The sequence below is a fragment of the Vulpes lagopus genome, chromosome 8 (genome assembly GCF_018345385.1).
Source record: "Vulpes lagopus strain Blue_001 chromosome 8, ASM1834538v1, whole genome shotgun sequence".
Classification (NCBI taxonomy): Eukaryota; Metazoa; Chordata; class Mammalia; order Carnivora; family Canidae; genus Vulpes; species Vulpes lagopus.
Window position 1 is genome coordinate 98,300,132 of NC_054831.1, and position 25,792 is coordinate 98,325,923.

General features: G+C 35.8%; 2 protein-coding genes across 2 annotated transcripts in view; one reads left to right on the top strand and one right to left on the bottom strand.

The window, feature by feature from the left end:
* Positions 1-25,792, top strand: part of IPO11 (importin 11) — a 205,287-nt gene that overhangs the window by 121,666 nt on the left and 57,829 nt on the right. Inside the window, exons 25-27 of the mRNA XM_041766936.1 lie at positions 3,491-3,586; positions 4,260-4,373; positions 12,458-12,579. Coding sequence (XP_041622870.1) covers positions 3,491-3,586; positions 4,260-4,373; positions 12,458-12,579 — 332 coding nt within the window. The remainder of the gene's footprint in view (positions 1-3,490; positions 3,587-4,259; positions 4,374-12,457; positions 12,580-25,792) is intronic.
* On the bottom strand, positions 21,838-23,818 carry LOC121496975 (cell division control protein 42 homolog). Its single transcript, XM_041765918.1, has 2 exons — positions 23,738-23,818; positions 21,838-22,655 (listed from the first exon to the last, which is right to left on the bottom strand). Exons 1-2 carry the CDS (start codon positions 23,816-23,818, stop codon positions 22,152-22,154), a joined length of 585 nt encoding a protein of 194 aa, XP_041621852.1. The 3' UTR covers positions 21,838-22,151.

The following is a 25,792-nucleotide window of genomic DNA, read 5'->3' on the forward strand; positions in this document are numbered from 1 at the left end:
AAAGATTGTATTTATTTATTCATGAGAGACACACAGGGAGAGGTAGAGACACGGGCAGGGGGAGAAGCAAGCTCCTTGCCGGGAGCCTGATGTGGGACTCGATCCCAGGACCCTGGGGTTATGCCCTGAGCCAAAGGCAGACACCTAACCACTGAGCAACCCAGGCACCCTGGAAATATCTCTCTTAAAAAATACTTTGTTAATCAGTCTTTTAGCTTTTTCCTTACCCTCCTCCCCAAAAAACGTCCTGATTTCTGTTTTAATGAGAGATAGGGAGAAGATAGAGGTACTATAAATCAAGTTGCTTCTCCACCTTGTCCATTGCATCCTTAGATTTTAGCTTTCTGTTACCTGATTAATCAGTTACTTTTTGAATTTCTTCTTTATACCTTCCAGTATTTATCTCTCATCCCTTGGTCCTTTTAAAATTATGTCCCTTCCCCTTAAAATCCTTATACTGTAATTATGGTACAATATCAGGAGGAAATGAAGTTAAATGTGTGTATAACAGTCAGCAGATGGTTTTATTTTCCATTTGTAGCTAAAATAGAGACATTGTGATGACACGAACTTCTGAGATTCAGTTTACTAGTTATCTACATCTTCCCCATCTTTATTCCAAATCTGTGTTTTTAAATAAGCTTTATTGAGGTTAGATTTAATTATTTTCTGAATTTCATCTCCTGTTGCCTTTAGTCAGGAGCTATGATAACTTTTATCTTTTATCTTTTGGTAGATAACATAATATTAGGCCTACTGTAAAAGTTTTTGTACTTGTAAACTTTTCTTTGGGCATTCCTTTACCTCTTGCTCAAAATTAGAGAATGCTATCATCCATGGGTATTACTTGCCTACCTTGAGAATGTTTCAAAATGCATGGAGGTATATTTGATGGTGATCATATTTTGAGCATGCTCTTGGCACATAATGAACAGAGACCAGAGATGATAAAAGCCCTTCAGTACGTGGAGTAGTCCAGAACAGTAAATCATTGTCCCACTCATAATGTCAGTAATCACCCTTGAGAAACATTGCTACAAGTTCTAACTGGCAACTTGGCTCTGCTTGAAAATAGTACTTGCTCATAACCCTTTCAAATGCTGTGTGTTTTCATTCCTGCTCCTCTTAACAGTGGGGTTGGAGCCATGAAAGATTCCTTCTTGGTCTTCATTGCTGCTTCCGGACTACTGCCTTCATCTCTTCCTAAAAAATAAAACAAAAATAAACAGAAAACATCTCACTCTGCTTTGAATTTCGTTCTGTTTTTGTTACAGAGGGAACCCATCTCATCCTTCAAAATTCTCACCTGTGACAATCAGTGGAATGATAACCTATATGATTATATTATAAACTAAATAAGATTATTTCTCGGGACGCCTGGGTGGCTCAGTGGTTGAGCGTCTGCCCTTGGCTTAAGGCACGATCCTGGGGTCCTGGGATCAAGTCCTGCATTTGGTTCCTTGCTCCTTCGTGGAGCCTACTTCTGCCTATATTTTTGCCTCTGGTTAATAAATAAAATTTTTAAAACTTTAAAGAAAAGATTGTTTCTCAATAAATAAGCAGTTTGTAGGCAATAAGCTGTTTTTTGTCTATTGATAAACTTAAAGGTAGATTGATTTTTGGACAGTGAGTATAGTTTTTACTAACTTTTCTCTATTAAAGGTTAACACTTTTATAATTAACACACAGTATACTATTAGTTTTATGTGTACAATATAATGATCCAGCAGTTCTATACATACTCAGTTCTCAACATGTTAAGTGTACTCATAATTCCCTTCAACTATTTCACACATCCTCCCACCTACCTCCCATCTGGTAACCACCAGTTCTCTGGTTTTAAGAGGCTGTTCGCCTGACTGCCTCTTCCCTTCCTTCCCTCCCTCCCTCCCTCCCTCCCTCCCTCCGTTCCTTCTGCACACATGAGTGAAATCACATGTTGTTTGTCTTTCTCTAATTTCATTTAGCATTATACCCTTTCGATCCATCTATGTTGTTTAATATGGCAAGATTTCATTCTTTTTATGGCTGAGTAATATTTCATTCTGTGTGTGTATGTGTGTGTGTACACCATAAGTTTTTTTTTTAAGATTTTATTTATGTATTCATGAGAGACAGAGAGAGAGAGAGAGAGAGAGAGAGAGGCAGAGTCACAGGCAGAGGGAGAAGTAGGCTCCATGCAGGGAGTTCGACGTGGGACTCGATCCCAGGTCCCCAGGATCACACCCTGGGGTGAAGGCGGCGCTAAACCGCTGAGCCACCTGGGCTGCCCTACACCATAAGTTCTTTATCTTTTCCTATTCTCCACATCTTCACACCAACACTTGTTTCTTGTGTTGTTGATTTTAACTATTCTGATGGGTATGAGATGATACCTCATTGTAACTTAATTTGTATATCCCAGATGATGAGTGATGTTGAGCATCTTTTCATGTGTCTGTTAGCCTTATGTATGTCTTCTTTGGAAAAATACCTATTCATGTCATCTCATTTTTAATTGGATTGTTATTTTTGTTTTGTTGTTTCTTTTGGTCTTGAGTTGTATAAGTTCTTAAAATATTTTAGATATTAATAGATATTAACCCCTTATCAGATACATTATTTGCAGACATCTTCTTCCATTAAGTGGATTGTCTTGTTGTTGTTGTAGATGGTTTCCTTTGCTGTGCAAAAGCTTTTTATTTTCATGTAGTTCCAGTAGTTGAATTGTGCTTTAATTTCCTTCGCCAATATAGACATATCTTGAAAAGTGTTTCTGCAGCTCATGTCTAAGAGGTTACTGTGTATGTATTCTAGGAATTTTATGATTTCAGGAATCATGTTTAGGTCTTTAATCCATTTTGAGTTTTTTTGTGTGTATGGTGTAAGAAAGGGATCCAATTTCTTATATTTGTGTGTAGCTATTGATTTTCCAAACACCATTTGTTGAAGAAATTGTGTTTTTCCCATTGCATATTCTTGCCTCTTTTTTTCTTTTTTCTTTTTTTTTTTTATTCTTGCCTCTTTTGTTGAAGATTAATTGGCCATATATTTGGGGTTTATTTCTGGCCTCTCCTCTTCCACTGATCTCTATGTGTTGTGCCACTACCATACTGTTTTGCTTACTGCAAAAAAGCCAACACTTACGAAATGCCTTTTGTTGGCTCTATTAGTGCAACATTTTGTACGGGTTATTTGTTTAAAGTATGCGAATGTAATACTGATATTAACAACCTGATACCTGTTATTAGAATGTGACTAATTATAATTCCATGTGAGATGTATATCTGTGTCTGTTATATACTTCGTATCAAATTTTATATGAAATCCATTTTTAATAGATTGTCTTGTAAAAGTATGTCTAGTGCCAGAATATTGAATACCTCATGTGTTTGTGTGTATTCTCAGATTTAGCGTGTGGTATTCAATGCATTGTTTTCTTTACTTGTATTTTGCATGAAGCACTGACTTGCATTATTAAGTGTTACCAATGAGTCTTTCTGGTTTTTAGGTTGTGGAAAATGCCCTCAAAGTGAACCCAGTATTAGGTCCACAGATGTTTCAACCGATTCTCCCCTGTGTTTTCAGAGGTATTATAGAAGGAGAGGTAAGATTTTCCATAACCTTCTAAGGATAGTAATGGACTGTGCAGTTCTACTTTTAATTATTTTCATTCTTCATTGGAAAATTATTTCTTCTTTATTGTTAGATACAAAAAGAAAGCTTTTCTTACTATTGGATTGTTTTAAGGTAAATTAAGTAACTTTCAGGGTAGTTATACAGCTTTGCCTTTTCTTTCTTCACCAACTATAGCTTTTTTTTTTTTTTTTAAATATCTCTCTCACTTACGTGCATGTGTATTCATCTGCAGAGATTTGAAACAGTAATGGGAAAGAATAGTGCTCACTGTAGCACATATTGAATATATGAAAATACCGGTTATATTCTAAGTCATTCTCTTAAGTAGACCCATGTACCATGTATCGTAGGAGTATTTACAGTGATGTAAATAAATGAGCCATTGATGAATATTTTTTCTGTGTTCTTCTTTTTAATCCATATAATATATATATGTAACACATATATTAGGTTGTATGACATATATTTAGAGAGTTACCTTTACACCTCAGATAATACTAGCAGTATCTCCTAAAGAAATGATTTTGAGGGAGAATGCTATTTTACATTCCTGTTGACTGTTATTATGTCTGTAATTGTTCATAGTCATGTGTGTACTCATACCTTGATATAACTTTGTGTGGTGTATTTTAATTGTACAGAGGTATCCTGTCGTGATGTCAACATATCTTGGAGTTATGGGTCGAGTCCTGCTACAAAACACTAGTTTTTTTTCTTCACTTCTTAATGAGATGGCACATAAATTTAATCAGGAGGTAAGAATCAGTTTACTTGAATTGAAGAAGGTCTTTTTGAATAAGGATTGGAAATAATTGGGGAAATAATAATTATATAAAACTCTTGTATTTAAAATTTTGTATTTTAAAAGTTCAATAACTTACATTGTACCTATAATTTTGAAGGAGAAAAATGACTCTCTGAATGGCAATTGAAATATACACTTGTTCTCTTTTATAATTTGCAAATTTATTGTGTTTAACCATAGAATGAAATTTTGATTCTTTTATGGTTGCAATGTTATAAAACTCATACTTCAAATGAAACAAATACTTTATATATAATTATTTACTGGCTTTGTTCCATTCCTTTACTAAACTTGTTCTTAATGTTATGTGATGAGTTTCTGTCTTAATTATTATGGGAAATGACTTTTTTCAGCAAAAGCTTATTTAAGAAATACTGTAACTGAAACCAGCCACCAGAGTAAGTATAGAATAGGTTCTTGAGGGATCCCTGGGTGGCGCAGCGGTTTGGCGCCTGCCTTTGGCCCAGGGCGCGGTCCTGGAGACCCGGGATCGAGTCCCGCGTCGGGCTCCCGGTGCATGGAGCCTGCTTCTCCCTCTGCCTGTGTCTCTGCTTCTCTCTCTCTCTCACTGTGTGCCTATCATAAATAAATAAAAAAAATTTAAAAAAAAAAAAAAAAAAAAAAAAGAATAGGTTCTTGAGTGAGTTGGTTACTTAAGACTATACACATTATATTAAAATATAGATTTTATGTATTAAGCCCTTAATATTTTAATATTTATAAGATGTAGAAAGGACAAAGTACTTGCATAATGTCTTTAGGATGGAGGCAATTTGTAAAACTTAAGATTAGTGAAACAAAACTATTTCCACTTTTAAGGAAACCTAGAATAAGAAAGTGCAAATTTTAGAGTGTGCTTAGTTTTTCTAGGATTAGATTTAGATCTAACCTAATTCGAAACCCTAGCCTTTGTTTAGGTGAATAGATAGATAAGATTTATTACCCTCATTAAATTTAACTGTGATGGAATAATATTAAACAAGAGTTTATTCAGTTCAACAAAATTTGTTGAATGATTTTAATAATAACAATATATTTAACAACAATATAAACGTCATGTATTACATTAAATTCTCAGCAACAACCCATTGAGATAATAGTATTTTTATTTCTATCTCACACATGAGAAATCTTGAGGCTATAGAGATTTACTCATTTGTTCAAATTCAGACAGCTAATAAATGATGCAGTTGCTTTATATACTCCAGCAACCTAACATCAGAGCCTGATATCTCAGTGACCACACAAAACTGCCTCCTGTCGGGGATCCCTGGGTGGCGCAGCGGTTTGGCGCCTGCCTTTGGCCCGGGGCGCGATCCTGGAGACCCGGGATCGAATCCCACGTCGGGCTCCGGTGCATGGAGCCTGCTTCTCCCTCTGCCTGTGTCTCTGCCTCTCTCTCTCTCTCTCTCTCTGTGTGACTATCATAGATGGATAAAAATTAAAAAAAAAAAAACAAACAAACAATGATGGCTTGTATTCAGAAAATCATGTCCATTGATAGCTTCTTAATTCGAAGATTTAAAAAAAAAAAACAAAAAACCTGCCTCCTGTGCATCTTGGAACAGGCACTTTTACACTATACACTGGAGACACTTGTTTTGACAAGCTTAGAGTAATGTTAAGGGAAAGCACTTAAATATGAGTACTGTGTAGGGATACGTTCAGTGTGCTTTGGGAAGAGAAAAGGTATCCACTGTGTTACTTTTTTTTTCCTTTTTTTTTTTTTTTTTTTACTGTGATAAAATACATATAAAATTTACCTTCAGCGATTTTTAAGTGTATGGCTCAGTGCTATTAAATATATTCATAATGTTGTATGGTCATCAGCACCATGCATCTTTGCATGCATCTTTCAGTCTCATAAAACTTGAACCTGTACATCCATTAAACAATAACTCCCTAGCCCTTGGCAACCACCTTGCACTTTTTTTTTTTAAAGATTGATTGATTTATTTGAGAGACAGTGCATGAGCATGAAGAGGGACAGATGGAGAAGCAGACTCCTTGCTGAACAGGGTGCCCTAGGACCCTGAGGTCATGACCTGAGCAAACCCTGACAGTCAAATGCTTAACCAACTGAGCCACCAAGGTGTCCCCACCATTGCACTGTAGTTGTGACTACTTTAAGTACCTCACATAAATGGAGTGGTAAAATATTTATCTTTTTGTGACTTAACTTACAATCACTGAACATATGTCCTGATGGTTCATCCATGTTGTAATATATGTCAGAATTTGAAGCTGAATGATATTCTATTATATGTATCTGTCACATTTTGCTTATCTGTTCATTAGTCAATGGATGTTTGGGTTGTTTCCACATTTTGCCTATTATGAATAAAGCTACTGTGAACTTGGGTATACAAATCTCTATTTAAGTCACTGTTTTCAGTTTTTTTTTGGGTAGGTATCCTGAAATAGATTCACTGGATCATATATGGTAATTCTATTTTTAATTTTGAAAGGAACCACCATACTATTTTCCACAGCAGCTGTGCCATTTTAAATTCCTACCCACAGTGCACAAGGGTTCAGATTTTACCGTATCCTTGCCAACATTTGTTTTCTGGTGGGGTATAAAAAAAAAAAAAACACACAATATATATATACACACATATATTATATATATACACATATATAATATATAGTGTTCATCCTAATATGGTGAGCTAGTATCAGTATAGTTTTGATTTCTATTTTCCTAATGATTAGTGGCATAGAGTATCTTTTCATGTTTTCTTTGAAGAAATGTCTAATCAAGGTTTTTGCCCTTTATTGAATTAGGTGTTTTGTTTTAGAGTTTAGGAATTATTTATGTGTTCTGGATATCAATTCCTTACCAAATAAATGATTTGCAAATATTTTATCCTAGTCTGTGGGGTACCTTTTAAACTCTGTTATTAGCATCTTTCGATGCACAATTTTTTTTAATTTTCAAGAAGTCGAGTTTTTTTCTTTTATTGTCTGTGCCTTGGTACCATATCCAAGAAATCATTGTCAGATCCAATGTCGTGAAGCTTTTGTAGTATGTTTCTTTTAATACTGTGCATTAAAAAGTCGTCCTGTGAAAAATTTGCTGAAATGCCTTATGTATGCTTCCCTTGTTACCTCAAATAATCATCATATTAAAAAGATACATGAAAAGCATAGGGCACGTCCACTGGGCTTAGTTTCATATTAAAGAGAAATGATGAACTGTGGCTACTGCTGGCACTGTTGGAGTCCGTTGGCAGCATGAAAGATTGAGAAAGGAGCTGTTATCGTTGATTCAGACTTATTTCCAACCCTGTCTTTAGAACACAGACTTTTCATGGAACACTTTTTATCTTTTCTCTTTTTATTTTTTACTATGAAGAGGACATTTTTCTTTCCTCAGAGAATATTACAAAAACCTGTCAAGCCATCACATTTGAGTATAGAGATGGGAATGAAAGTGAATAAAATAGTATTCTAGTTCAAAAGACTGTTTCTGACTGTGAGCACAGTTCTGGAGAACATCAAAAATATATGCAAGAATTAAATAGGGCCAGGCAAATGAGTTCCAGTAAATCCAGAGAGCTTTGAAGGAAGCAAGGATCTTGGAGAAAGAATTGTTTCTTCTTAACACTGAAAACAGTATGAGATAGTAGAATAAGCCAAGTTAAATTAAGGCTGATTTTGTATTTTTGGGAGAGAAGCTGGGCTTATTGCACAAGTCACCACTAGAACAGTTTGTCCTCTAAGCATTCGTTATTTGAAGTCTTTCAGAGTTACTTGTTTATATTGAATGAATAATGAAAACTTTTTAGACTAACTGCCTAATTTAGAGCTTAGAGCCTTGTGGTATTGAAAAATGACAGTTTGTTGTAGAGAAATTTACTAGAAAAAGTATTTGTAGGTCCCTTTTCCCCCTTTTCTCCTGAGGGATAGCCTCTCCTTTGGTATGAACAAGTGTTAGAACTCAGGATTAGAGGAAAGGTCTTTGCTGATGAAGGTATTTCACCATTCAGGATCTAGATTTGCATATAAATTATCTAATTTTATTTTGTACCTCACCTTGCATTCTCCTGTTCCTAAGTTTCTTGACTTAGAGCTTCTCTAATTTTATTTTTCCAGGAATTGTGTCTTTTGTTTCTTTCAGGAGTGAGAAAGGGGGACCTGTAAGGTTTTAATTGTTCCTTATACAGATTCTCAGCCAGTTTTCTTGTTTTCAGCTCTGTGCCTCACCTCTTCCCTTTTTTATGGCTGATGATTTCAGGGTTCTGAAAACCAAATCTGCTTAACCTTAGATTGTTATTTCCTTGGCTGGCAGCTTGGTTTCAGCTCAGTCACTTAACTTTCTTTTGTCCACTGGCCATCCTCCAAACACTGTTGCCATCTTTACCCAGTGTTGTTTCTCCTCTTTATAGACCCTGTGAGATTGTTCCTTTGCTTTTTATGTTCTTTTTACTCTCACTGTAGTGGGATTTCATGGGGGTCCAGCAAATGCGTATTTTCAGTACCAAGATTGTCTTCATAATGTCTATATGCTTCCAGGGTAAATAACTTAATTACAAAGATGTAATAAAATATTTGTAGCTGAGAAATATGAGTAATATTACTGTTTTATCTTTGTACAAAAGATTTGTTTCATTTGTCCTGTTTAGAATTTTCTGATTTTACTGAGCATTTATTTCAGAGCAACCATGTTGAGTTTTCTAATATATACTAGGATTTTGTCACTTCCTTGTTGCAAACCTCCTCAGTTTTGAGATTTCTTTTAGTGTAAAGTCTAACCTCTCTAATGTAGGTTTGCCTGTAAAGGCCTACTGTAATCTGCTTTGTGACTCTTTTAGCCTCTTCTAGCCTCCTTTGGGAGCTTAGTGATCAGCCATTCACTGTACAGAACATTTTTCGTTGTGTTGAGAGCACCTTTCTTCCTCTTGCACCACAGTCCTGAAATACAGGCTGCTCATTCCCTGTCCCACAAACAGTCCCTCCTGTTCTCTCACCTTCCATTTTATTTTTTTTTAAAGATTTTATTTATTTATTCATGAGTGACATAGAGAGGCAGAGACACACAGGCAGAGGGAGAAGCAGGCTCTGTGCAAGGAGCCCAATGCGGAACTTGATCCTGGATCTTGTGATCATGCCCTGGGCCAAAGGCAGATGCTCAGCGCTGAGCCCCCCAGGCATCCCCCCACTCTGCTGCTTGTTTTTGTAGTCTGTGAATTAAGAATGGTTTTTTATATTTCTTAATGGTTGAAAAAATAATAGTATTTCCTGACACATGAAAGTTATCCAAAAGTTTGTACAGGAACACATCCGTGTCCATTTCTTGACATACTGTTTATGACTCATGTCGGGTGTTGAATAGTTGCATCTGAGACCATATGCCCCACAAAGCCTGAAATACTTACTTTGAGTCCCCACAAAGTCACCATTTGTGCTGTTGTTAAGTATTTTTATAATGAAATAAATATGTTATAAATAAATAGACTATAGAGTTATCTGTCTATGGTGATTGAATTTTTATTCCAGCCAGGTGCATTATTGTAGTTTTAGTTGGATATATTACATTTTAATGATAACTTGATATTTGCTTTTATAATGGGTAACTGTTTTTTTAAAATCTTGCTTACTAGATATTAATTGAGGTTAGTATGGAGAGCATCTCTACCATTTGTTTCCAAATTACATGTGAGTGAAAGACACAGGATATATATCGAAAGTTATCAAACTATCATGCTTCATGGTTCAGTTAGTGTGTTTGTAGTATTTTCACAGTGCTCCTAGGCCAAAAGAGATAAAAATATCTAATTGTTCCTTCTATTAAGTAGTTGGATCCAAACGGCTTAATATTTATTTTTTGTCCTAATTACTTAGTAGTTGCTGAAAAATAATAAAAGTCTAAGAAAAGAATATCTTTATTTCATTCTTAAATATCCACAAAATTACTGACTAATGGAATATATGTACCTATTGAACATCATTCAGATTCTCAAACTGGAGAATCAGATTGGACTCCACTTTTACTTTTTGTTTCGTCTGGATTTCTGGGTAGTACTTTGCAAATATAGGAAGTTATCTTAAGGAGCAATTTTTGAAGTTTCTGATATTTCTATGGTTCTCTGCATATTTGTAAATATTCTATGAGTTCATTGTGGCATCTTAGGATGCAACACACAGTTCACAGGGACCAAATATAAATAAGTGTCTTGAATTAATAAGTGTTAATCTTTACTGCTTAGTCTTACATTTTTTAAGATCTCTTTGTTTATTTTAGAAAGAGAGAGTGCATGCACAAGCAGGAGGAGGGGCAGAGGAAGAGGGTGAGCAGCAGATTTCCCACTGAGAACAGAGCCCATTGTGTTCTGAGGCTCAGCGTCAGGTCTTGACCTGAGCAGAATCAAAAATAGGACACTTAACTGACTTGAGCCATCTAGGGACCCATTCTATTACTATTATAAAATGTTGAAGTATTTCTTGGAAAATATGAAGAGGTATAAAAGTAGGAAAGTGTGGAAACTTAAGGTTGATTTTAAGTTACCAAACTCCACGAGATAGAGATTTTGATATTAAATGCATTTTTTTCAAGGTGACCAGTGTTTATGAGCGTACCCTGAGCTTCATGTTCAGTCTGTATGATCAGTGTAGTGGATTGTGTTTTACTTTATAGATTCTAATTGTATCAGTCAGGGTTCTCCAGAAAAAAATAGAATCTCTTTTGTATGTGTGAGCTCTGTATGCATGTACACACATCATGTACACACAAAGACATGAGAGAAAGAGACAGAGAAAGAGAATATGAGATAGGAGAGAATGGGAGGGAGGAAATGATTTTAAGGAATGGCTCACATGATTATGGGAGCTGATAAGTTCTAATTTTTTAGTAAAGGCTCATAACTCAAACAGGATTTCTGTGTTACAGTCTTGAGGCAGGATTTCTTTTCTGGGAAACAATATTTTTAAAAAAGATTTTATTTTTTTATTTATGAGAGACACACAGAGAGAAGCAGAGGGAGAAGCAGGCTTCATGTGGGAAGCCTGATAAAGGACTTGATCCCAGTACTCCGGGATCATGCCCTGAGCCAAAGGCAGACACTCAACCACTGAGCCACTCAGGCGTCCCCCCCACTTTCTTTCTTAATTTAAATTCAGTTTACCAACATACAGTACATTATTAGTTTCAGAAATGTAGTTTTCAATAATTTATCAGTTGCATATAACACCCAGTGGTCATCCCATCACGTGCCCTCCTTAATGCCTGTCACCCAGTTCCCCACCTCCTTATCTACCTCCCCTCTGGGAAACCTTATTTTTTTATCTTAAGGCAAAATTCACCTGTTTGAAGAAGCCCAGCCCATATTATCTAAGGTAATCTCTTTTCTTTAAAGTCAGCTCTTGTACATAATAATCATATCTACAAAAATGCTTTCACAGCAACATCTAGACTAGCATTTGATAGTACAACTGGACACTTTAGCCTAGCTGAGTTGATAGGTACAATTAACCAGCACACTTAACACTTCTATATTAAGTTAACTTATTTTTAATATAGCATATAATGTCCAGAAACATTTATTTTTCTTTGAAATTCTGCAAGTTGAGGTTGCAACCTGCCTTTCCTCTAAAAGTAGCAACAAATCAGTTCAGCAAATTACACCTTAAACATTTAAATATCTAATCACCAACTCAGTAACTGTAACCTAAGTATAAGTTGACAGTTTTGAAAAATGCATGTACTTTTATAGTGTACCAGGAAGAATGTATTGGATTGGTGATTTATTAAATGAGATTACAAAAATCACTCATCGGCTGTGTACTGGTTTTGAACAGTCTATTTAGCTCTCAGAATAAATTGTCTCCCAAGATTAATTAGAGTCATTTCCTGGTTTTGCTCAAATTATTCCTTTCCAGCTCAAGGCTTGCCCCACATTTTTGTATTCCAATTCTGTGCTTTTTTGGAATTAAACTTTAACCAGGCCTGATGAGCTTTTAGCCTTTAAAAGTACTTATCCACAAGTAAATAGCATTTCAGATATTTTGAGATGCCTTTTGCTCTTTTTTCAGATGGACCAGCTTTTGGGAAATATGATTGAAATGTGGGTTGATCGCATGGATAACATTACGCAGCCTGAAAGAAGAAAACTTTCAGCATTGGCTTTGCTTTCTCTTCTGCCATCTGATAATAGGTGAGGAAATGCTTTTTTCAGAATTTGTTTCTTTAAATCATCAAAGTATTACCACTATTTTTGGCTACTAGTATTGATGCATGTTAATGGGTAGTGTTTTGTGTATGTGTGTGCTAAGTTTGTTCGTGACAATGCTGGGGCAGGTGTTGGTCTAGATCTAAAATGATATGAAATGGGAGTGGTGGGCACTACAGTTCAACTTGGTCGTATTCATTTAATGAGTTATTTAATTGTATGAATTTTCATTTTTTTATAATCAGATTTTATTAGACTTACTTTAGGTCTTTTTACATAAGATCAATATGTGATATTATGTCAGTACCACTTCATAAAAATATCCTGGTAATTCAAAAGAATGTTACATAATTTGTTGTTTTTTATTTTGGATTGTCTCTAATGAAACTTGCAAGTACTTTTTTTCTCGTAACATTGATGAAGTCATCTTATTATAGTTTATACAAACTTTGTTAAAACTCTCTCATTCTTGTAAAGCAAATGCAAAATTCTTTGCTTTGGACATTACATATGAATACCTATTTTCTGTATTTTTACCTCTGCTGTTGTGGAGTTTAGCAATCTGCTCTTCTTCTTCTTCTTCTTCTTCTTCTTTTTTTAAAAAATACTTTTAAAGGTATAAAAGCAGGTCTTAAGACTTGGTTTTGTATGAGAGGAATAAACTAGATCGTTTTGTCTTGAGCAGCCTTCAGAACACGTCTATCCTGATGTTAGATTAGTGAAATCAGTTAGCTTTAGAAATTCTTTTTTAAAATGTAGGTATTATTTCTAGTATGATAGTTTGAATTAAGCACATATGTAATTGTTTTGTCCTAACACCACAGTAATAGATAATAATTATTGAGCACGTTTGCCACATGTTTGATATTTGTATCTCATTCAGTTTTTAATTATGGTCCTGAGGCAGAGGCATGATTATTTTCTTTATTAATAGAGTAAAGAAATAACCTAAAAATGTAAACTAACTTGCCTGGTGTGTGGCATGTGGCATGACATAGGGCATATTATGACCTGGGACAACTTGATGCAAGAGTTTGCTCTTTTTTAACTATCATTTGGTTCTGTCTCTCAGGTAAACATGGGCAAGACCAACATACTTCCTCCCTGTGAAATTGAGTGTATTTTATTAATTTTTGAAAACCAAATTTTAGCTACATGTATTTTTACTTATTACTGTTTCCCTTTTTCGTGGATAGTGACTTGAGATTATTTAGGCCTTTAAAATTAAAATGTTAACCTGGTTTTTATTTACATTGACATGGATGGAACTGGAGGGTATTACACTGAGTGAAGTAAGTCAGAGAATGTCAATTATCATACGGTTTCACTCATATGTGGAATATGAGAAATAGTGAAAGGGACCATAAGGGAAAGGAGGGAAACTGAGTGGAGAAAAATTAGGGAGGAAGATAAAACATGAGAGACTGCTAACTCTGGGAATCAAAGGGTTGCTGAAGGGGAGGAAGGAGGGAGGATGGGGATTGGGTGATAGGCATTAAGGAAAGCACTTGATGGGATGAACATTGGGTGTTATAATGTATGTTGGCAAATTTAATTTAAATAAAATTTAAAAATATTTTAAATATTTTCAAAAGTCAAAAAATCTGGTATTTGGCAGTAGCTAGCAGTCTGTAAATATTTGTGGAATAAATTAATGAATGGAAAAAATATTATAGTTAATAAAGCACGTTAGGGTTTCTCCTAACATAAAGTACTGAAATTACTGAGGATAAATTAGAAATGACACACATTAAATGAGGAAAGATATCTAATTGTATCTAAATTATTGTATCTAAAATTGCACCTATTTTACATTTTTTATGAGACAACTGTTTGCTTTAATATTTAATTTTGTATAAATACGTGGTTAAAAATAATTTTGATATATAGGTAGCCGAAATAGTTGGCTTCTATAAGGAAAATACAAGGTTCTGTAAGTCAGGAATAGACTGGGGCTCATGTCAACCTGTGTAAATTGAGGGGCAGAACTTTATGAAGACATGGAGTTCTCTTAAACATTAAAATTTCAGACTTAAAAGTTGGAAAGAGATATGATAGGAAGAGTGGATCTTGTTTTTGTGTTTAAAATGAAGTAAATAGGGATCCCTGGGTGGCGCAGCGGTTTGGCGCCTGCCTTTGGCCCAGGGCGCGATCCTGGAGACCCGGGATCGAATCCCACGTCGGGCTCCCGGTGCATGGAGCCTGCTTCTCCCTCTGCCTGTGTCTCTGCCTCTCTCTCTCTCTGTATGACTATCAAAAATAAATAATTTAAAAGAAAAAAAAAAAGACGGAACGGAAAAAGAAATTATAGAAGGGATTTCTGAAGGAGATTTTTGAGATTTGTTTTTTAAAAAAAAAATGAAGTAAATATTGAAAATGAATTCATGTCGCTTTACGGGTTATCAAAGAGTATTGAATAATGTAATAAAATTTAAAAGAATAATTATTTCACTTTATAGTTGATGAGTAACTAAAGGAACATTGATAGATACAGAAAATGTAACAATCTGCAAACAAGAAACTTAATTGCTGTGTAAGTTTGCCACATAGTCATTGGCCCATGATAGAATTTACAAAGACTTATATTCACATTGTCTAATAGAAGGTAATGTGCAAGTTTAGGTCAGCAGTTTTATTGTTTTCTTATATCACTTTTCCTTCTACTTAAACTACATAGTTGTTGGAGTTTGGCAAAATTTTCCCCTTTCTGCATCCCCAGTAATAATAATACCTGGTTAATCTCCCATGTAATAGTAGTTTTCTGTTCCTTTGTTTCTTTTAGAAATTGCAGTGTAACATTTTGCTTGCCTAAAACAAGCAGATCTAGAGAATAATGTTGATGGTGATTTTTTTAATCAGCTAAATTATGAAATGTTATTTTCTTCTTCTTTTATTATAATGGGTTTTCAAATGCAGAAATACACTGTTCTAAAGCATGACTTCTCAACAGATGATTATTTGGAGCTTTTCTTTTTCTTTCTAAGATTTATTTTTTTATTTTAGAGAGGGGACAGAGAGAGATGTGTGTGTAGGTGGGAGGAGGGGCAGAGGTAGAGAGCAATCCTCACGCAGACTCCCTGGTGAGCTGAGAGCTGAGAGCCATGATGTTCCTATCATGATCTGAGTTGAAAACAAGAGTTAGGTGCTCAACCAACTGAGCCACCCAGGCACCCCTTGTTTGTTTGTTTGTTTGTTTGTTTGTTTGTTTGTTTAGAGACAGGGTTGGGGAGAGTAGGGGGGGGGGAGAGAGACTCTTAAGCAGACTCCATGCCCAATCTAGAACCTGAAAGGGGCTCTATCTGAAGACCCTTAGATCATGACCTTAGCCACTCTCAGGAGTCAGACGCTTACCTGACTGAGCCATGTAGGCACCTCTAGATGATTATTTGTTATGCAGAACCATCTTGTGCCTTGTAGGACACTTAGCAGTATCTCTGCCCTCTGCCTGGTAGATGCCAATAGAACTTCTAACCTCCAATTTAGAGTTACCATTTGGGAAACTGCTAAACTCTCCTGTACCCTAATCCTCTAATTCTGGTTCAGAAATTTGGTAAAAACTCTAGACCCCAGTGCTCTGGATCAGTTGGTTTGCATATGTAATTTTGCTGGAAGGCAGTCATTTACTGTCCCTCTAAATTGGGTAGCTCTGGGAAGGGCAGTCTTTGCAGGGTCATTAAGGCCCCATTTGTCAAACCATCAGTCAACATATGGAAAATTAAGAAGCCATGATTAATACACTATTAACCAACTTTTGTTTTTAGCACCATGCTTATCACCTTAGTAGGTCCACAGTAAGTTTAATGAATGAATGAAGAATGAATTTAATACTTACACTGTAATGTATGCAATTTTTTCTCCCAACTAAATAACATTTTTCTGAACTTTTAAAGAATGTTTGTGCCCTGAAAAATTAAGATTTCTTAGTTTGTCAGTCCTGGGAGGAAGTATGGCATACTTTTTGGGGGATTATATAAAGTACTACTTGAGGTAGTAAACAGATTATTCTTCAGTTTTATCATATTAACACACCATAAATCATATTCACATTTAGCAGCCTTAAAAAGGACAGTTTTTGTAGATACTATGATTTGTAGTATTGTTGCAAATTATTAGTTCTTTGAATTAGGCTACTTGAGGCGTACTTTTAATCTGAAATTATATATATAAATTTTGTGTACTTGCCTGTTAATACCATTTCTCAAAAAAAGAAGTATGGAATGAATTTTGATATATTTACTTTAAAAGGAAATATTTAAAAAACTTATGGTAGTTGTTTGAGCATGAAATCTATAAATTGAGAAAGGAGGTAGTGTGAAATTGTGGGATTTGGAATTACATTTTTGTTCTAACACTTGGGAAGTCACTTGTCTCTCTGAAAATGAATTTACTATAATGAATAAGACAATTTATATTGTTCTGAAATGCTACAATTAAAAAGTATGCACAGGATATACAAAGTATGAATATATAAAGTATAAATTCTTCAGGCATTCAACAACACTAAATCCTTTTGTGTAATTTTGAAATGAAAAGCTGTTATTGGACACATTTGTTTATACTAATTTTCTACCTCAATTCAAAAAAGATGAGTCTCTTCAAGACTGATCTTTTCTAAACTGATGAATCAAAATCTTAATTACTAACACATTATCATTTCTGTTAGACTAGAGCAATGGATAACTTTATGTATTTCTATATTCATTCATTCATTTTGAGAGATGAGTAATTTTAAACAGTTGATTCCCCTACTTTGTATAGGTCTGATTTTATGAATGGATTTCTATTGGTAGATTGAGCTGTTACTGGAAGTCAAATTACCAATTAAAGTTACGTTGTCTCTCATGCTTTTGAAAAGCTGTGCTATGTCTGTGTATCAGATTCTTGTGTTCACTCTAGAGTTTAGATAGAAGACAATCTGAGAAGACTGATGGAAAACATACTTTTCTTCTACCTCTTGTGTGCAGATGATAGACAAGATGATTTAGCCTTGCCAAGCTATTTCACTGTACCTTATAGTATACTCATTTCAGAATCGGAGTGGCAGAAAGTACCCTTAGTGATTACCCCTTAGCTAAATGGTCATTCTCTCTCCCTTTCCATCAAATATTAAACTGAACATCTGTGGAATGATAGACCATGAGGTTACTGGGAGGAGCAAAATGGTTGTGGCCCTTGGCCTCGTGGAACTTACAGTCTAGGATAGTCTAGAGTTTTAGTTTTGTGGTAGTTGCTCTTATTTTTGCTGTTTTTTTCCTCAAGATTGGTTTGAAGTGATTTTTTTAATTATTATTTTTTGGTTTGAAGTGATTTTTAACAGTTTATATTATCTCATATAGAAACTTGAAGAAAGGAGCAGTGAGGTGTCATGGGGAAAGTTGTCGAGAAATTGTATTTTGCCAGTCCACCATGAAAACAATCGTTATAAGATATATTGAATGATGACATATACCTCTCTCTCCTTGTTAGATAAGGAGAATAAAACATGTCTTAGAATTTTTGGAAATTCCAGGACTTCAGCCGATGAGGCTCTACTTTCTATCTTCCTTTTGAATGTGTAGTATACAAATGGGATAGATATACTTAGCTTTTCAAAAAAATAACCTTTGGATTATGAATGCTTATTATGAATGTATGTAATCTGATTTGGTTTGTAGTAATTACTGGTTACGATCATTTAATTCAACTGGGGGAAATCCCTCTGTGATACAGCTTTTAATGATTTTGTTTTTTGACTGCTCTGCATATGTATTTTTTGGTTCTTGTTGTGAATTCACAGGCTGGTTTTCTTCCCAAACATAAATTGAATAAGATGCATACTTTTGAGCTCATTAGTATTCGTACTTGAGTTTTGGTAGCTGTTATCTAACAGAAGCTGGAAGATACAGACAAGGTGGTTTAGGAAGATGAACAATTGGTGCCATAATTGCAGGTTCACTGCCTTTATCTGTATACAGAACAGTTCTGTGAAAAAAGAGGTAAATTTTCTAATTCTGGGGTTGGTAATTTTTTTTTTAAACTGGTAATAATCAGTTCTAAAACTTTTTTTTTTTTAAACTGAACATCAGTTTGCTTTTCTGTCAGTGCTTTGAAATCTCATTCTCTACTCCTCTTTCCCAAAGAAGTTACACCCTTTTAAAACTGTTTGGAAACGTTTCTATCCCTAACCTTAGAATTTGAATGGAAATAGTTTATTTTGGCTTTCATTTCCAATAAAGATTCACTGTACTCTTGAAACATAGCAGAACCCATATGCTTCTATATTCTTCTCTTAATATAAAGCCTGTGGTACTGATAAAACCAACATTCAGCAATATTTTAAAAATTCCTATTATGTGCTAGAGCACCCTGCTCTGAATTGGTGATACATCCCACTGCACCTTTAGGACATATTATTCAGTATGCCCTTGCATACTTAGGACTGTTTTTGTCTTCTGTCTCCTGTCCTAACTACAGGAGGAAGGACAGTTTCTGAATGCTTATGAATATGGGACTATACTCTCAGTATTTTCCTCAATCTAGGGCAGCTGCCCCATCTACAAATCAGATAAATGCTTCTGACAAACTTCTCATAAGGTGACAGTCATTTTATAGACACTCAGTACCTGTAGTAAATCAGTAACCATTGTATAGCCTTAAACTTTTAAATATTATACCCAAAAGACCCAAATTATGATCCGGTAAGGTGACTTTGAAGTTGTAGGATCTTATAACCATTTTAGAATGAGATGAAGTTTGTGAATGAGAATGAGGTATTGGGTCTAGGCCTAAAACAGTTGCGACAGAGTACAACTTGGTCCAACAAAGGTATAAAAGGAGTAAAATAATGATTCCTATGGACTTTCTAATTTTTTTGTGTACCTAATACACCCTTACCGCTTGAAGAACGTCCTACTTTTGGGGATTCTTTTCCTTGAGCTTCTGCTTTCACTCTCTCCCGCAGTTTCGGAGAGGAAAAGACACATCATGGTGGTGAAGAAAGCTAAATTTGGGTTCAGGGGTGTGTTTTGCCTACTGTTGATGTGACGTTGCCTGCCTTTCTTCATTTTTTGATGTTTCCAGCCAGCAACTATGGGTTATCTTGAGGCTAAATTGGAGAATGTATATACGGTGCCCATTAAAATGTTGAATGCCTAAGAGTTTTAATGGTAAATGATTGAATATAACCTTTTCACTTGTTGCTATACTATTATCTGTGTATTAATATTGCTACTCTTAATGTTACAACTGTCAGTTATTTTGACCAAGTGTGTGAGGTACCGATTTAGGCTTTCCTGAGGCTGTCACTCATTTATTACAAGGCTGTCTCCCATTCAGACTGTCCAAATGTGACCCATGCCAGCACTTGAAGATAGATACTATCTCCCTGCAGCTGTTTCATGCACAGACATTGTACGTGCCTGCCAACTCTCACTCTCTGTTCATTATTCTTGTTCATTCATTATTGCTGCTGCCTCCATTTCACCTTTCAGAAATTGGCAGGTATTTCAGCCCAGGAAGAAGTTTCCATTGACTCCTCTGTACAGAGTGGTTGTGTAGGGTTGACCCTCAGTTTGTATTTGGCAGACATTTAAGATAATCATTGAATGTGCAGCTGGACAGCAGCTTGTGCTACTCTTGTTAACATTCATCAGCAGTGGAGCCCTTAAATCCCCAGATTTATTATAGATCAAGTAAAAAGGTTTGGAATAGAGGCCAGGTGGAAGGGAAACTGGAGGAAGCAGGTAGAATGCTAGGTGGTAAAAGGGCCCCAGTGTTGTTGCCTTCCCTGAAATCTTTGCCTTCCTTGGACGTTTTTTATCTGTCTCCCATTTTTTTTCATTTGTCAAAGTCCTTCGGTTTCTCTGCCTTCTTGAGGTTTTTTGACTGCATCATACATTTGTTATCATGTTTTGCTTGCTCTGTTTCTGTGCTTTTTATGTATCTTACCTTCTGAACTTCTTTAGAGGTTGGACTCGGGTTGAGGGCATACAGTGAAAGGCTTATGGTTCAGGCTCTGAACCACACTGGGCAGATTGGAATCCCGGCTCCTGAATACACTGCGTGACCTTGAGCAAGGTATTTACCATATCCCTATTCTCATCTTTATTTATTTATTTATTTATTTTTTTGTGAAGGGTTTTTTGTTTGTTTAATACATCTGAAAAGAATGCATATACAAAGAATTGAGACATGAGAAAGCATTGGTTCAACACTAATGAATCTACAATAATTAGGATTTGGGGAAGGGGGAGAAGATTACCTAAATATTTTTAAAAATTGGAAACTGCGACCAAAATAAGTGGATAATATCCCTATTAACACTTATGAAGAGTCTTCATAAGACTCCATGATTTTTTTTATTAAACTAGAGAGCCTTAACTAGCTACTCTAGGGTTCCTCATATGCAAAACAGAAATAAGGGGATTCCCCTGACTGGTCCCCATGTTGTTAAATGTTCTCCCCACCCCCACCCCCACCCCCAGCTTCTTCATGAAGCAGGTCTCCATCCTCCCAACTTAAAAGAGGATGTGCATCATTCCATAGACATCTGTCTCGTAGCGCCACCTCTCACATTTCTTTGATTCACCAGGTCTTCAGTTGTGTTCTAGGAACACTGTTATCATACACTATTAAGCTGGACATCTATGCTAAGCATATAAGACAATGACTGACAGGGAAAAAAATGTTTTTTAATTATGTACTCAATCCATTTGGTGTATTTCAAAAGGTGCAATACTTTTCTTCATTTATCAGTGAAAGAAGTTAGAAATTAAATTCAAAAAAAATTCAGTAAATGGCAAACAAATTTCCTTGAAAGTCACAGTCACATATATAGTGCATCCTAGAAAAGAGGAGGGGCAAAGACAGGTTCCACCCACTTTCATGAGTTTCATCAAATACTGGACCTACTCAAGGGTGGAGAGAAAAGGCAACTTTCAAAAAGGAGTATGTTATTAAATGAGGCATTTACTATACTCCTTCCTAAGAGCACCAGGTGGGGAACAAGTTTTCTAAACTAGATCTAGGAAGTGGAATGTGGAATCAATCCGTCCTCCTCCCCTTAAGGGCTGTCCAATGGTTAATGAATTTAAAAAACATGACTAAATAAAAACAAACCCCACACACACTCCCTGCACCACCACCCCACCCCACCCCCGCAAAAACAAAAAACAAAAAACAAAAAAAACAAAACAAAAAAAACTAAATGTCCCAGATCATTCTCCAGAGTGGACGGAGCCCGGGAACAGCTTCAACAACCCAAATTAGTCTGTTACAGAGTCATCACAAGCATGCCTTGCTTTTAAACAAAAAAAAAAATATTTTTTTGAAACGATAGAACAAAAACTAGTACTAATCACTTTTCTGACAATACACAATTACTCAAATTAACTAGTACTGAGAGGGGGAAGGGGGCCATACCTATATGGGCCTTGTCTCACACGAGTGCATGTGGGTAGGTGCAGGGCATTTGTCATTATTGCAAAAACGAATTTTAATCTTTAATCTTTAGTTTGATTTAACATTGCTTTTAGTACGATGCTGACACCAGTCGTGCAGAAAGGGCTCTGGAGAGATGTTCATAGCAGCACACACCTGCGGCTCTTCTTCGGTTCTGGAGGCTCCAGGGTAGCCAATATTGCTTCGTCAAATACGTTCTTTAGGCCTTTCTGTGTGAGTGCAGAACACTCCACATACTTGACCGCCTTCAGGTCACGGGCCAGCTTTTCAGCAGTCTCTGGAATGATAGGCTTCTGTTTGTTCTTGGCAAGTTTCTCGATAGTAGAGGGGTCATCTCGGAGATCAATTTGGGTCCCAACAAGCAAGAAAGGAGTCTTTGGACAGTGGTGAGTTATCTCAGGCACCCACTTTTCCTTCACATTTTCAAATGAGGATGGAGAGACCACTGAAAAACAGACTAGAAATACAGCTGTTTGTGGATAACTCAGCGGTTGTAATCTGTCATAATCCTCTTGCCCTGCAGTATCAAAAAGTCCAAGGGTATATGGCTCTCCACCAATCATAACCGTGACTGCATAGTTGTCAAAAACCTCAGCTCCTCCGCCGGGGCGTTGGCAGCACTCCTATTCTCATCTTTAAAACCATCCTACATGTTGGGTTGTTCTGTGTATTAAGTGACGTAAAACATGGAAAGTGCTTAGAGCATTGCTTAAAGTGGTATATGCTCAGTAAGTAAATTCTGGCTGTAATGATGATAATGTCGTACAGATTTTTTTTTTCCTCTACTTAACACCAGATATAGAGTACTCGCTTATAGAATACCCTGCATAGGCAGGATATTATTATAATGAGGATGCCAGCTGAACATTTATTCTTTCATAGAACATCTTGAGTTCTTGGAGATCAGGGAGCAGATTTTATCTTTAGTATCCTTAGAGTCTAGCACAATGTTTGGCACCTGCAGGCTCTCAGTAATGTGTCTGAATTGGGTAATACTCAATGCGCTGCGCTCTTCTCAGTTTTGGATTCTTCTGAACACCCAGTTATTCATGTCAGAACCTTGGAAATTGTCTTTGACAATGTGACCTCTCAATATCCACATTTAATCCATTACCAAAGCTGTTGACTACACCTCTAAATATATCTTAGATCCACCCCCTCCATTTCCACTATCTTCATATAAGCTTAGTCTTTTACCTAGACTGTTAACTCCTAAATTGCTCTTTCCTCATTTTTTCTGATCTCATCCAAGCCATATTCCACAGAGAAGACAACAGCCATGTTTTAAAAACACAAATGATCTTATCCCTATTCTAGTTCAAGACCCTTCAGTGTCTCCATGGAACAACTGGTTGGGGGTTGCCTTTTTGTCTTCCCTCTCGAGCCCTATTCCACCCTAGTCTCTCTCATCTTCTCTATCAACCATGCTGGCTATTCTCTCTCTCTGGAGTTTGCTTTGTTGTTTTCATGCTTCAGAATCTTGACAAATTCTGTAAACTGACATGCTTTTTAGTGTTTTTCCTTTATAAAACCGATCATGATTGTAAATCAAACTAGTTTTGTTTAGTAGCTTTTTTATGTTTTTTCTTTTTTAGCCACAAATATTTGTATTTTAAAATATAATGGCTCTTTTTAAACTTTGTTAAATTTACATAGAGTAAAATTGACTTTTGGAGGTGTTATACATTAATATAAATTTTAATACCATGTATACTGCAAAACCATCACTGTAGTCAAAACACAGGTGAACAGCTTCATCACCAGAGGAAACTCCTTCGTGCTGCATGCCTTCAGAATCCCATTCTTTCCTTGACTTTCATCGGCTCCCACCGATCTGTTTTCTTTCACTGTAATTGTGTCTGTTTGAAGATGTTGTATAAATGGAACCAGGCAGTGTATAACTTTTTTTTTTCTTTTTTTGAGATCGGTCTTGTCAAGCAGCATAATGCCTTATAAATTTGCCTAAGCTGTTGTTTGTGTCATTAGAATGTTAGTGTTTTTGTGTGTACTGAGTAGTGTTCCATCATGTGGATATGACACTTTTAGCCATTGAAGAACTTTTGGGTGTTTAGTGCTTTTAAGCTTTCTCCCTCACCAGTCTCTAGTTTCATGAGCGTGATATAGCCTGGATGTTATTAGCATATACCCCTCACCATCATTACATGCGGATACATACATTACACATGCACACACAATATACTTGATGCTTTATTTTCTGAATTAATTGCATGTAAGGTGAATAGATCATGGCCTTTTACTCCTGAAAGCATCAGTCTAGGATTAGATCTTGCATTTAGTTGTTATGTCTTTATAGTCTCTTACTCTGTAATATTTCCTGAGTCTTTGTTTCTTATGACTAACATTTTTGAAGAATAAGTTCTTTTCTTGCTTTCCCTCCCTCCTTTTTCTGCTCCCAGAATAGAACATTCCTCATTTGGGATGTGTCTCATGACTTCTAATGATTAGATTGGGGCTATTCATCCTTCGTTGGAATATCACCTAAGTGATTGATGCTGTCCTTCTTGAAATATTATATCCAGTGGCATGTAGTGTCCACCTGCTTCTCATTAATGATATTAATTCTGGTGAAGGTGTTTGATTTCTCCACTGTGCAGTTGCTGTTCTTTTTCCTTGCAACTGATAAGTAATCTATATTGAGAAACTGCTTTTCACTAAAATTTCCTCCTACCTTGAGCAAAGTAATATGTTTTTTTATTGTTACCAGAATAGTTTTAATTGTAAACATCATCATTTCAGATTTTGATTCTCTTGATTTTAGGGTCTATAAGTTACTTTTAAGATCCATAAGATTAGTAAGCACTATTGTCAACTGTTCTTTCTGTGTAAGCCCATCTTGGTTGGTTGATATGTAGATGCTGTATATCTAAATAATATAGGTGTATATCTAAATAATAATCTTGAAAATATAGTAATACAATGATTGCTTGATTTATGCATTCTCTTGTCACGGAATTTCTGAATAGAAAAGAAAAGAGATTTGTATTGATACCTGAAATAGATTATTTGAAGGCAGTGTTAATGACGGTCCACAAGAAGAGAAAGAGAAAAATAATTCAGTGAGTCAGTTTCCCGGGGGAAGAAAAAGAGGAAGCTCTTTTAGGAAGCTGATTGTCATTAAAACTATTTCTAGTTCTAATGAAAATTAATAGAACTCAGAAAAGGGATATGAGGATCCATTTTGATATGTTATTCTAGAACAAAATCAAAATAACACAGTTGAGATCGGGGAACATTATTATGCCTTGGATATCATATGAAAACATTACCGAACATGTTAGAGGATTGACAAGGTAATGAGATAGTTTTAAATTACCCCAAGAATATGAACTGGCTGTGAAATGGTAGTAGTTAATGCACAAGGACATACACCTTCCAGTCAGTGCAGCGGGAAGCTGGGAAACTCTACTATTAATCTAAATCTTGAGTGGCCAGTTGTGCCACTATTCAGCTACGTGCTCATAGCGAGTAAGATGAAGAGATCTCTGAATTCTGTCCCTGTATCACCCTGTTTCGAGGTCTTGATTTCTGTGTTCTTCTGTGGTAGTGATCACTGTCCATAACAGCAGTAACCCCTATGAACCTTATGAACAGAAAGGCTAAATAAACTTTGTTTTTTCTTGATACTGGATGTAGATTTATTGTTTGTGGTGGTCAACCTTAGTTTACCTCAGGTTTTGCAAAAGGAGAAAGAGAGTTTATTTTATTCTGTCACTTTTATGTAGTGGAATTTACTAAGAAT